The 13,809-nt window shown below is 38.7% G+C and overlaps 1 protein-coding gene across 1 annotated transcript in view; it reads left to right on the top strand.

Annotated features, from left to right (window-relative positions):
- The first annotated feature begins 7,326 nt into the window (after positions 1 to 7,326).
- mta1 (metastasis associated 1) overlaps positions 7,327 to 13,809 on the top strand; it is a 36,755-nt gene continuing 30,272 nt past the window's right edge. The window contains exon 1 of the mRNA XM_020607986.1: positions 7,327 to 7,672. Coding sequence (XP_020463642.1) covers positions 7,645 to 7,672 — 28 coding nt within the window. The 5' untranslated portion in view covers positions 7,327 to 7,644. The remainder of the gene's footprint in view (positions 7,673 to 13,809) is intronic.

Here is a 13,809-nt window from a genome sequence, read left to right as displayed (position 1 = left end):
CTCTTATTCAGCAGCTGTGTCAGTGTTGAATGTGCTGTGTGAGCTTCATTCATCAAGCATCAGTCAGCAGAGCAGTCATTCAACCCAGCCACAGACTGACAGCTGGCCATACAAATCATGTATTTTGCATTTATAAAGTGTAAGGGTTTGATACAAGTATTAAAGGAATTTTAATTATACTATTTTTTTTCTCTTGGCAAGAGTTAGATGAGAAGATTGATACCACTCTTACTGCAATCAGATGATTAGCCTTACTAGCATAAAAGCTGAAAAACCACCAGCATGATTCTGTCCAAAGGGGAAAAAACACACAACTTGTCATTTTTATATTTTCTTTTTTGTAAATATTAAAGAAACAAGATTGTAATGTGTTAAATAGTGAGGTTTGTTTAGGTTTAAACAAAGTCACTCTGTTTTGGGTTTTTTTTTTTGTTATTGTTGTTTTTTACAGGCAGGCACATCGTAAATGGAGCTGCCCTGTGCAGCTTTGGTCTATGGTAAACTGACTAAACACATTTACCACACAAAACATGTTGCTCCACTTTATGTAGAGAAACCTGTTGTGTATTCTGAGTTGAGCTCTTGTGGTGTACAATTGAAATATAATTTAAATTAGACCCCTCTCAACATCAGTGGTGCAGTTATAGAAGATAAGCCACACTATCAGGTTCCATCCTGCTTCAAGTGTTTGTAAAGGTCTTTAAGTCTTAATTTTTTATCTTGCCAAGGTCTCTGCAAGAAAGATGAGATGTGCAGTGCATCTCTTCTCATTGACATCACTGTATGAAGTAAATGCACCTTGTTTAACAATAAGTATATCAACAATATCCAATGTAATCTAGTAGATTGACACATCATTGTGTTACACTACCACACTGTGGGATTGCGCGATGTGTCAGTCTACTTGGCCTTTGCCTTCATCTCATAAAATAAAAATTAAAGGGTTACTTATCCCTTTGATAAGACTTAGTAGTTTTGTCACAAATTTTGTTGTGATGAACACTGGTGCTATCATGAGGTACAGAAATGACTCAAGCTAGAGAAAACAATTGTATATTTCATGACATTTGAACAAATATTTTAAAAGTACAAGTGACTATTTTTTGGTTTGTTTGTTTGCTTTAGATGCATCTGCTGTAAAAAAAATAAATAAAATAAAATAAAATAAAATAAAATATGTAGTGGTGGACAAACAGAAGCACAAGGCCATAGTGATAGATGTAGCAATCCCAAGCGATAGCAACATCAGGAAGAAGGAACATGAGAAGCTCGAGAAATACCAAGGGCTGAAAGAAGAGCTCGAGAAGATGTGGAAGGTGAAGGCACAAGTGGTCCCTGTGGTAATAGGAACATTGGGGGCTGTGACCCCTAAACTGGGAGAGTGGCGCCAACAGATAACATGAACAACATCTGAGATCTGTGTCCAGAAGAGTGCAGTCCTAGGAACAGCTAAGATACTGTGCAGGACCCTCAAGCTCCCAGGCCTCTGGTAGAGGACCCGAGCTTGAAGGAAGGAATAAGACCGCCCCAAAGTGGGGGGGCGAGTGGGGATTTTTTAAAAAAACTTTTTTTATGTACACCAAGTTGTTGAATATTAAAGCGCCTTGATATCAGTTGGTTCAGCTCTAATGATAAGCATTCTTGCTGGAAAGAGATTCATATTCAGTATGTGCCTTTCTCATGCCATTTGCCATTCTAGTCTGAAGTTTCTGGGTTTTCCCCATATGCTGCAGTCATCTCACCAACTGCGGGTGCTTCTCTCTGTAGATGGAGACACATTTGGTGGTTCACCACCTGTTTCACAAGAAATGTTTTGCTCTCATCTTGCGGCTCCTGGCATTTTGGCACATGATCCTGTGGACACTTTAGCATCAGGATTCCTTTGAAAGGTGCGGCCTGGGACCTATGAAGGGCGTCTTTCCTGATGCAAGATACTCCACTGCCTACATCCATATCCCACACAGTCATTCTTCTCATTCTCATTCCCTTTCATTCTGTGAATTTCACAGTATCAATAACAGCCAAGTACAAAATGAGTAATTATTTTGGATTAGGGCCAATGTTTCTGGTGAGTGTTTCCAGCCAAGCCATTTCTGCAGTAATAGATGACGGCGTGAATTCATAAACTGAAAGATGTCTTCTGTAGGACTATGGTTCTTGTTACCATTGCTAGCTCTGAGAGACGAGACAGTCCAAGTAACTACAAAACAGTGCTGATTTATTCAAAGGATCACAGGTAAAATTAACATTACACGCTCAGGTATCTTGCACCTCCAAACTGCACGCAGGCAGATGTAAGATGAAAGACCCTGAACCCACCAGGCCTATACATTATATCCCTTCGGTTGGGCTAGCCCCATACTACACAGAAACATCAACCGAGACGTCTTTGTTGCCAGCTTTGCAGCTGGTCATAGCAGTAGTCAAAACATGAAGCAAATCAATGTGCGTGTGTGTGTGTCTGTTGATTAAGTGGTGTGTAGCTAAAAACATTCTCACAGACTTCTAGTAACATGTTGTGACTTAAACATAAGAACATATTATGGCTAAGGCTACAGTTATACACGTCATAATAATAATATTAAACACCCTGTCTGCTGCCAGTCATCAACTCTTCTCTCTAGTTATCCTTGACCAGATGTACCCTGTAGAAACTCATAAGCATGACTAAGCATTTAACAGTTTAACTAGACATCCTATCTCCACTAAACATTTCTAATACATAAAGTATCTATCCAATTTCTATCTGACTAAAAATACCTAACACTTCCAAAAGCAACACCTCTACACTACTGACCAGCTTTGTTGATCTACATTAGACAGACAATGATGAAGACACAGTGACAAAGTTTTATTTGTTGTACTTGAGGTCTGCAGTCAAAATTTTTGTGTCAGCACTGATGCTACTCACTAGGATCTTTTCTGAATTTATAATAATTCATTTAAGTGTCATTTCCAATAGGGATTGATGCATTACCACTTTGCGAGGAAAAGTTGTGTGAGTGATGACATCTGGTGATAGACTGATGTAACTGTGGTTAGAATATATTTCCAACTGGCATCAGGCAATCCCAGTGTTTCATTGATGATGTTTTTGTTTCAGTGTGTGCTTTACAAAATCTAAAGATTATGGATAGTGATATATCAATTGTGTATGACCTTAAAACAGCTATCCCTTTGTATCAACTCCCCATTTTGCCAAAATCAAGACAATAGCTCCTCCTGTGGTGTGATTTATAAATACAAGCTGCAGGTTCTTGGCAGGATTCCTTACTGTACTGTATCTCTTCAGTTGCTAATATTTTTGGCTGTGAAATCTGTTTGACAGATCCCCTACAGCAGAAATTCCCAATTAAAAGAGTTAGAGTTTCCTTGTGCCAAAGCTTGCAGAGCAGTTGAAACATAATGAAATGTGCAGTAGAGAAGTGTCACATTCAGAACTTGTATTCAGTCAAATCACTTGATAGGTTGAATCACTTATGAGCTGTTTCCATATAATGTTAGGTTACAGACTAGGATGGGACTCAAAATGCAGACACAGACCAGGACTGAGTTCTTAATAGTCTTTTAATATGATGGATTAGGTACAGAGTCAACAGGAGTACAACCAGGGGAGCTCAACCAGACCATAGAAACTAAATCTCAACAAAACAGAGCTGTCAGGGAGCTAGATAACAAATAAATAAAATAAACAAACAAACAAACCAGAGAAGAAGAAACAAGGTGACAAGTTCCATAGGTAGCAAACTGGAAAATAGAACAGGAGACACAGGACAGGAACAGACAAGATGTAGCATGCAGAGCATGGACCAGCAAGGGACTGAAGGAAAGGAGGAGAATATATGGGCTGGGAACCAGAGGGTAACAAGCAGCAGGTGGAAACAATGAGTAGTCATTAGAAACCAGGGTAAAGCTGGGGCAGGTGAGGTGACACAGGACAGGAAAAATACAAAATAAAAGCACAAGAACAGGAAGCGAGTCCCAAAACCATAACATATAAAACTTCAATGATAGTGATGTTTCTTCAGGTGAGAGCATGATGTATGCATTCATAAAATCTCTGGAACCTCTTTGGATTGCTGTACCGGACCTCTGTACTTTACAGTTTGAGCTACTGTATGTTTACTATACCTTACACTGTGAGACAGAGCAGGGGTGATTCAACTTGTCTTTACCATACAAAGACTGTGGTGCAGCTTGGAACAGTACAGTCACTCACCTGGCTCACAGAGAATGCTGGCAAGTGGCCTATTGTTTGTTAATTATGATAATTGGATAATCATTGTGTTTTATTTCACTCACAATACAAAACACACCTATGCACAGTTTGACAGTCAGGTGTAGAGGAGAGAGGGCTCTAACAATAGTCCTTTTATTGCTGTGCCTCCCATAGCGTCTCTGGATACAAGCATAACCCCAGAGAGAGAACAAATGAGGAAGCACAATCAAAGATATGGGATAGTTTGTGCCAGGAAACAGGCATAATTGATTTCCTCAGTGTCTTTGACTCTCCTGTGCAGTTATCTGCTAAATGAAAAAGTAACAGACAGAAAGAGAAGCCAGAGGTCATCCTCCAGGACTGCAACCAAACCAAGGGGAGTTTCTGTCTCAAGCCAATCCATCTCCACAGACTGAGATTCATCAGGGAGAACACATGCGCTGTATTGTGCTGCGTAGAGTTCTGCCTTCATGCTCGCTTGCCTGTCTTCCTGACTGCTGCAGCATCTGGCAAAGAAAGTGGATTCAAAAGAACATATGCACAGCAGCAAGCAGCCAAATAAATAAAGGGTGTTAATGAAAGTAGCCACACTTCCCTAATACAAGGCAACATCACTGATCCCTCCTCCTTTAATTAAGACCATATGAAGTATTAGCACATTTTTATTCTATGTTTATTGGGGAACAGCATAAAAGACAGCTCAGCTCTGATATATACAACACAGTAACACTCACTGGGCAGGGATATCCTGCAATACAATACATTTTTATCAGCCCAAATGGAAATTATTTAGCAACATAAGTGTATGAAATAATGTGAACTGTGAGCAATATGTAAAACTACAAATAGCAATATTCAGTTGAATAATACAGAAGCACACTGTATGTTGCACACAGCAGTGAGCAGCATAGTACATATCGGGTAATAAATATATAATGTGCAAAAATATCTATTGGGGAATAATGCCTTTTCATTTATTTAACACAGAATTAAACACACACACACACACACACACCCTATCTGTCTTCTTATTTTTTTATAAAAAAGCCCTGAGACACAACATGGGGTCCCTCCAATGCGGCACAGCTCCAACACTGAAACTGCACACTTGAGCAGTAGAGTCTACTGACAGCACACAATTGGCTTATAAGAGTCATGTGACTGCAGACTGTAGTCCCCTGTGTTAGGCCACAGTAATTGAGGCTTCCATATGGTATAGATCAGATGTAGCCTTCACCACAACATTCCTCCGTCTCTACAGTACATTCATTTCCACAGTGAATACTGAGATAATCACTGGAGGCTACACAATATATCCTATATCTCTAGTCGTATAGTATTCAGCTAAATACACTTTTTTTATTCTTTATTTTTTACAAAAAATCCCAGATGTGATACTCATGTTTTTAAACAATTAGATTTTGACTATGATAACATAATGTTAACATAATATCCAATACACTGTTTGTCGTACATGTTAAACAGGAACACAGTCTTTGTTACAGTCCCAGTTTTCTATGGCATATTATATCAAAATTCAAAATGTATTCAGTCTCATGCATGTAGGCCCATACAATTAACTATGTAGGTGGCTGTAATAAGATTGATAGTCCTAAACCTCCGTGTCATGGTACTAATGTATCCCATAATATTACTGCTCCTTGTGCAACTACTGTAGTGTCAAGTTAGAGGGTAAATATTTGAAACTTAGTATGAGCTATAAATATGTGAATTTGATGTGTATGGAAAGCTGAATGAATGAATGAACCTGCATTATAGCATGCAAATAACAGCCACAGGTTGATTCATAATGATCTTCAATTCATCAGAAACATTAATATCTATAATGCCATTGTAGATGTGTGCAAAATCAAATGTTTATACTGGGAAAGACACACACACACACAAAACAAATTAACAACTGAGTTGACCTTTTAACTGAGCAAATTTAAAGACATCATGAGAAAAATAATTGATTTAACAGGGATCATACTACAGTCACTTCAAAACTATTATCATGTTGCAGGTACTGGGCAAGAATATCACCACATCCTATCCTATCTAGAAAGCCTGAAGAAAATACTATGAAATGATAAATACAAAGGTATAAGTGAGCTTACATACTGTATATTTAGTGGCAACTACATAAACATTTAAGAAAAGACAATTAGGCCAGGTATTTGAATCTTAAACTTTCATTAACGTAGTTACTGAAGTTAGAAGTTAGAGGTAAAGTTTAGTAACCATGCTTACATCTCATGTTAATCACATTTAACTAATCCTGTTCCCCTTTGGAACTAAGCCCATGGAGCCCTCCCCTGGTGGTTCATGGACCTCAGCTTACACCACTAGGCAGAAGCATTTAAGATCACAGTGCTGTTTTTACGACTGGGACAGGGATACTTCATTTTTGGCACATCAAGTTCCAGGTTAAGAGATTTTTAAACTTTTCCACAGTTGTACATCCCTCTTATCCTGTCTCATCCATGGAATGCACTGACAGAGGTTGTCCTACATTGATACCATTGATTTTAAATACCTGTTTGTTCTAAATACCAGTGTTTAATTTTCTTACTCAAAGTAGATAGATTGATAAATAGATAGCTAGATACTTTGGTGATCTCAAGGGAAATTCAGGAAAGTGTTTCAATAGCCAACTTTTCAAATGTGTACAACTCAGTTTTCACCTGAAAATACTGCTATAGTTTTATTGTTTACTTTTGTGCATTACAGCTAGTCCGAATAGAACATTTTGTTATTGTCGTTTATTTGTTTCTAGATGATATTTGTCTTTATTTATTTGCAATGCCAACTCCACAGTCTCCTTTTTGGCTGTTATTTTTAACATACTGTCTGTGCCCAGGGGCCCATTGTTTCTTGATCCATCCATAGTGATACTTCAATTTTACAATTCTGTGCTGAAACTTCTCTGTTTGTACAGTTGTTTTGTTCCTGTTTTGTCAAAAGTTGATTTTGTCCTTCATTTGGCACATAAGATAGCTATTATCTGAGGAGATGTATAATTAACAGTTTTGAAATATCTAATATAACAGGTAATGCTAACATAAAGTTAACAGCTGGTACAGTCAGTGGGTTTTGGAAGAGCCAGTGACGTCACACGGCAGCAGAAAGTAGTGTAGTAGTTGGCGTAGATTTCGAAAATGCTAACGGTTAATGGTAACAGCATTTGTAGAATTAAAACCAGTAATTTGGTAAAGTACTTGTACCAATACACTGGCGCCAAACTTCGGTTTTATAAATGAAGTGTACTGTCTCTTTAAGGCCTCTCAGTTAGTCACTTTCGTATTGATCAATCCACCATTTTCCAACACACAGCGGCGGCAGTGCTAACACAGCTCCGGCAGCGAGGGAGAGAAGAGAGCCACCCCTCTACCTGGAGAGGAAGCCAGGGACCGGGGGCAGTCATGGCAGCGAATATGTACCGGGTTGGAGGTAAGGTTGTGAGAGGACAACATTTTAGGATCTTCCCGTAATGTTTTTACGGCGGACTCGCCATTATTAGCCGTTGGTCTTTTATGTATTTACAGAACGTGGTTCGTCTTTTCCTTCCCTTCTTTTATTTCCTTAAAGCTAAAGAGCCTTGTGCTTCACAGATGATGGTGACTGTGAAGAGGAGGATGGTGATGAAGAGTAGTGGTTCGGTTACTGAACTCCCCCCATTCTCTCGTTTCTTTTGTTTTGTGTAACTTAACATGAGCCAAAACAACTACTTAAATGTAAATATGCATCCAATGTAATCACAGTGTTTCTATATATTTAAGATAACATAGCGAACTAAAAGTTTTGTGTGCCATTCAACTATTACCCGGGATACTCCTTAATAATGATAATGAACATAATTAGCATTTTACTGACTTGCAGAAACACCTTAAACAATAAGAAATGGATGGTTTTACAAAGAAAGTGCAGAAAAGAGGATAAAAGGCTACTTCTTAATTGGGGTAAGCTGACATGGGGTAAATCAAATCATCAAAGATGTATTTTTCATATTTTTAACCGATATTGGTTTTGCTTTTTATACAGGCAGCGCCAGTTAATACCTAATTAAGATTCCTCTTTTCTGTTCCCACTAATATCTGTTGCTCAGGTTCACATCCTGCATATATTGTGTAAAATAGGCACAGGGAAGTTACTGTAGCTAGAACAGAGGTTAATTAAGGTAGTGGTAGTTTCTTTTTTGGGAGACCTGTTTCCTGGATCACTGGATATGAGAACAGAGGAACAATTAAATGCCCTTTACAAAACAAACAAACAAACAAAAGAGATTAATACATGGTTTAATTGTTTGTTAGGTTACTGCAAAAATGTTGACTACAAATTTCACTGTCAAAAATGGTCAGAAACACCATATAATGGTGTGTGCACCCTGACAGGTATACAGTGGATTACAGGTGTATCTCCTTGGTGAACAGATCAGTCTCCTCGTCCATGAACCAGATATCTTTCATTCACATTTTTGGGCATGATTGGAGTCCCTTGTTTTTCCTGTAATGGTTGAGTATCTTAATTGTGTGCTTCTGTTAAACTGTATGTCCGTGTTAAAGAGAGAGGGCGGGAATGCAAAGAGTGACTGAAGACATACTGCACTCAAATGCAATGACTGATAGTTGTCTAGCTAAACAGGAATGCTGCGGCGCTCCATGGCCCTGTAACTGCATCAGAAATAGCCTGTAGTGAATGTCACAGCCCTACTATTTAGTCAGATGCAACGGGGCCTACCTGAGTGAGAGCAGGATTATGTCCAGAGCAGGTCAGAAATGCGTTGCCAGCCAAGTGTTACTAACTTTGGTGTCTCTCCCTCTGTCAGACTCTTATCCAGCTAAGCTTGTATGCCATGTCTTTACAAATCCTGTTTTCAAAACTGTTTTGTTGTTTTCCTACTTAGTAGTGTTAAAATGGTATACTTTAAATCTAGCACGCTGTAGTTCAAAATTAAATCTAATTAATCAAAAATAAATGAAACTGTTCACATTAATATCATAAATTTGTTCTTTTGAGCATGGCTACCGTAAAGGTTGTTTGCCATTGAAAGACAAAATTGAAATATTAGAAATAGGCCTAATTGAGCAATAATCTGAAACCACAAAGCATAAAAATCATATTACTAAATGGACATACTACTAATTAGTTTTTAAACTGTTACAATAATAATTTTTGTTCAAAGTCAAGCACTTGATTGAAGCGTCTCCTGAGACCACATCCACTAGACATTAGACAAAGCAGAACTCTTGGAAAGATGGCTGCTACTTTGCAAGACAATGCATGATCATCTTGGAAAAGCAAAGGGTTTTCTTGTGAGAAAACCATGGACAAAAGCTGGCTGCATAGGCCCAGATGCCTTTGTTTTTACCATGCAGGCCACAAGCCACTCTTCCGGCACCTGCAGCGCTCCTTCCTCATGCTTTCCCCAAAGCACAGTAAAGTGCTGGTGACTAAGTATAGGCTATACCATAAGTCTTATCATCCCAAGGGAGGGAGGGGAAGATGAGATGTCCCAGAGTTTCTGTGCCGTAGCCACAGAGGTTTAAATGTTTTAACCTGCAAACAAGAGTTACCAAGACTTGCTGCACATTAATTAAGACACAAATGAGTCTTTAATGTGACCATGACAATTTGAACTCATCCAAGGATAGGTCCACAGTTCTCATGTCTTTTTTAAAAACAGTAACTGAGTGCTCATACAAACGCTGAAACATATGTTTTGTTTGCTGTAATTGGTCCTCATGTACATACTGGCCATTAAAAGAGCCCTTCCTAAAGCACTTCCAGTGTAAGTGATGGAGGTCAAACTCTACAGCCCTTGTTGTGTGCAATGTATTCCTAAGTTTATCTGAAACCAGTATCCAGCTTTAGCAGTCTCAGCAGCTAAAATCAGCCCTGTGTTCATTCAGGAGACAGGATTTTACAAGGCTGGAACATTATCATAGCAGCAATTACATTACCTTTTGTCACAACAACTGCATAGTATATAGCAGAAATACGGTTCTCACAGTACAAAGCAAATGTGCGTTTGGATTTTTTTTTTCTTACCGGATGATGTCGCATTACATCAAAATCTGAGCTGGTTCAGCATCCCCCCCCAAACTAGCTCCAGATAAACATTCTGATGCATTTTTGCACAGATCTTTGGACTATTTACATTAAAAGCACATGAAGAAAAGATCTCTTAAAGGCCAGATTGAACTGGAGGAATGATTACAGCAAGTAAAGCCTGCTTCAGTCTTCATATAGACACCTGACTTGAAAAGCTGTGAACCTATAAGTACTTGCACTGAGGCTGCTGGAGTGTGAAAACACACACATTTAGCACACAGAATGTGCTAAATGAGTTACAGTGTTTACTAACTTAAAAAGTGAAGAACTTTGGTGTCAGTTCCCACATTTCTTTTGGCTAGAAACTGGTGAGGATTTTCTCCATGCTGCCACTTATGATTCAGAACCTGCTTAAAGGTGTTGTAGTGTTTACTAATCTACAAACTGACTAACTTACAAACTTTGACAGTGCCCACACTTGGTTTGGCTGTTGACTGGTGTTAATTTCCTACATTGCAGTTGTCTCTCTCGCAAGTCTGGTGGTTGTACCACAAAGTGAAGATGTGAGGCTTGTTTCACTGCTATCCTGCCAAATTCAGGACAGCCATTTGAACAGACACATGGCAGCTATTAGATTAATTCAGCAGAGTCCCCATCATCACATTTCTTAAGAGGCTAAGCTGCACATACATCTAGTCACAGTAAACGGTTTTTACCACAAGCTAGCTTCCTTGTGGCAACTTGGTAGGACCACAGTTATTTGGAATTCAAGATCTGTTTTGTATAAAATGTACACACTTGTTGATTAATCAAATGTGAATAAGCACAAGCTGCAGTAGCTGCTGCAGCACACTGTGTGCGATTGGTGTTAAGTTGCAGTTACTTTTTATGAGATCAAATCCATCTCTGCTTAAGCATCACCAAACAAAATAGCTGGCATTTATGGAATATTTTATATTCTAGTGTTAATGTTAGATGTATCTTAGGTCAAAAGAGTGACAGAGGATTCAGTAAAAAAACATGTTTCTAATGTCAGAAAGTGGATGTTCACCCGAAGAACTGGTCTCCCTGAACAGATGTGTGCAGCCGTGTCTAGGGTGATCAAAAGTGAGTGATATCAGTGTGAAAACAAGATTTGAGATTGTTTCAGAAGATCAAATGACCTGCCGCTACCACTGAAACTCCCCCCTACTATGACAGTCCTGAGTTGTAGCCTCATCCATGGTTGCTGCTTGTGATGACAAACACTCAGTGTATGTTTGTGTGAGTAAGCATTGGCTTGGGTGTGGGTCTATGGAGGAGATAGGCTGTGTGGGCAGATGTTCATGTTCTCATTTCCTGCCTCTCCATTTCCCTTCCTAGTTGTTTCCCAGCCCTTTATAATACTGTCCTATATAGCATGCTCTTTATTGACACCACCTCTGTGCTTAATATGGCTGTGTGTGGAGTCTCACTAGTTTTTTTTTTTTGAATCCCAAATGAATTGTGTTTGCATATTGAAAATTGTCAAGCATGTAAGATTGGATTAAAATTTGAGTATTGGTTGCCATGGCAGCACATGTAGATGCAGCGGCCTCTCACGAACCAAATAATCAGCGCTTTTGTCAGTTTACATGTCTTCAACTGTAAAATAAAATTGAAAAGGAGTGTTTATACAGTGAAGCTCAACTATAGTCACCAAGATCTTCTGGAGGTTGGCAGCATGAGTGTGATGGACGGCTCAGTGTGATCTGAAATTGAAACATAGCTGTGTAGCAACGCTCAGGACTCTGGTACCGATTGAACTGGACAGTGTAACTTGCTCCTGAAACAACAGGGAATCATTGCTGTCTGGTGGACAATGAGTTCATATCAACAGGAATGGTGCACGATTGTTGTGGTTGTGTCCAAACACAGAATTTAAAATTGTCACATGCCAAAGGAGTGCACAGCTGCTCTAACTGTGAGAACATCATCATTTTTTGTAGGTCTTTTGTAATATTTTAGTGTAATACAATGTTTTATTTAAAAGTTCCTGTATACCTGTTTATATTAAGATCATGTAATTAAATTTGCTTTGTTGTTGTTATCGTTGTTATCAAAAGTGCTTATATCACCAAAATAAGGCATCCTAAAAACTTTTAGTACTAGTAACAACGTGTAGGTATTATATTAGCAGTTACATGGACAGAATTCATGCCCATTCTTAGTACTTAGCTTGATTCTGCTCCCATTAGGCTTTGCTGCTGGCATTCCCCATACTGGATGTCTGCAAGGGCTGGGCTGAGGTGCCACCGTTAATTCTGTATGTTAATTCTCTATCAGGTGATAACCAAAGTTGGCAAATAGTGTGACAGATGCTCTTTCTTGAGGATATATCACAAGGCTGCAGCCAACAGTTATTTTTGGTATCAAGGTCTATGTTGGTTATTTCCTTATTACTTTATTGTTTGGTGCCTGAAATGTCAGAAAATAGTGAAAAATCCATTGCAGTTTCCAGTCTAAGATGATGTCCTCGGATGTAGTTTCTCCAACCACCAGTCCAGTATCCTAAAATATTAAATGTATAAATGGAGAGAAGCAGCAAATCCTCATATCAGAGAAGCTTGCAATTTAGCTTAAAATGGACTCTCTTACTTCATATGACTAATTGTTGTACACTAATGCACAGGTTTCCAGATGTAGTAGTTTGTCACAGACTGGGATCTGCTGCACTAAGGTGTAGTAGAAAACATTTGTATCATTTATGGCCACCATCAGTGAGGCTGACCATCATCCAAACTTTAAATTCATATTTAAACAACTTGCATGTGTCCGCAGAGACAGGGCCATAGATTTTCCATGCTGAACCACACAAAGATGTTTTAACAGCCTCAGCTGTTGTTCTGTACGTTTTTCAAGTAGGCACAGGTGGCATGTACAGGTAAGATAGGTATGAGTATGTATCTTGCCTATAGGGCACTTATTTTTATTATCCATCAATCTGCAGGTTAATGTTATGATCTTTTTTTTTTGTCTATAAAATGTAGAAAATAGTGAATACTGCTATAATTTTTTTCAGCCTAAGGTGATGGATTGGAGTTACTAGTTTTAGGCTACAATCGTGCATCATGAACTGGAAGCAGTGTTACATTTGAACAGCTTTTACCAGCAAGTTTTGGGGATATTTGTTTGAAAAAAAAAAGACAAACATTAATTGATTATCAGTCTATAATTTTCTGTCAATCAATTAATTGGCTAATTGTTGCAGCTCTACATTTTTAATTTTAATGATGAAGGATATTCTAGATAGTCTTCCACTTTCATGTTAATTAATATATCTTTTTGCTGCCTTCTATTTCAGGTCTTTGCTTCTATTTTAAATGTCTTGTTAACACAGTTGCTCACTAGCATCTCTGTTAGGCTGTGTCCTGTCTCACGTCCCTCTTTTTGTCCATGTATCTCTTCCAGACTCAATCAGCTTTTTCATGTTTTCCTTCTCATCACCGTTTCTCTGGCCGTCTGTCTCTCAGGCTTGCTTTGAATTAGCCCTGCAGACTCTCTCTTTTGGGGCTCAG

This window comes from Monopterus albus, unplaced genomic scaffold (assembly GCF_001952655.1).
Source record: "Monopterus albus unplaced genomic scaffold, M_albus_1.0 scaffold90.1, whole genome shotgun sequence".
In the NCBI taxonomy this organism is placed as follows: Eukaryota; Metazoa; Chordata; class Actinopteri; order Synbranchiformes; family Synbranchidae; genus Monopterus; species Monopterus albus.
The sequence above is the reverse complement of the archived record's forward strand: the minus strand, read 5'-3'. Positions and strand labels throughout refer to the sequence as shown.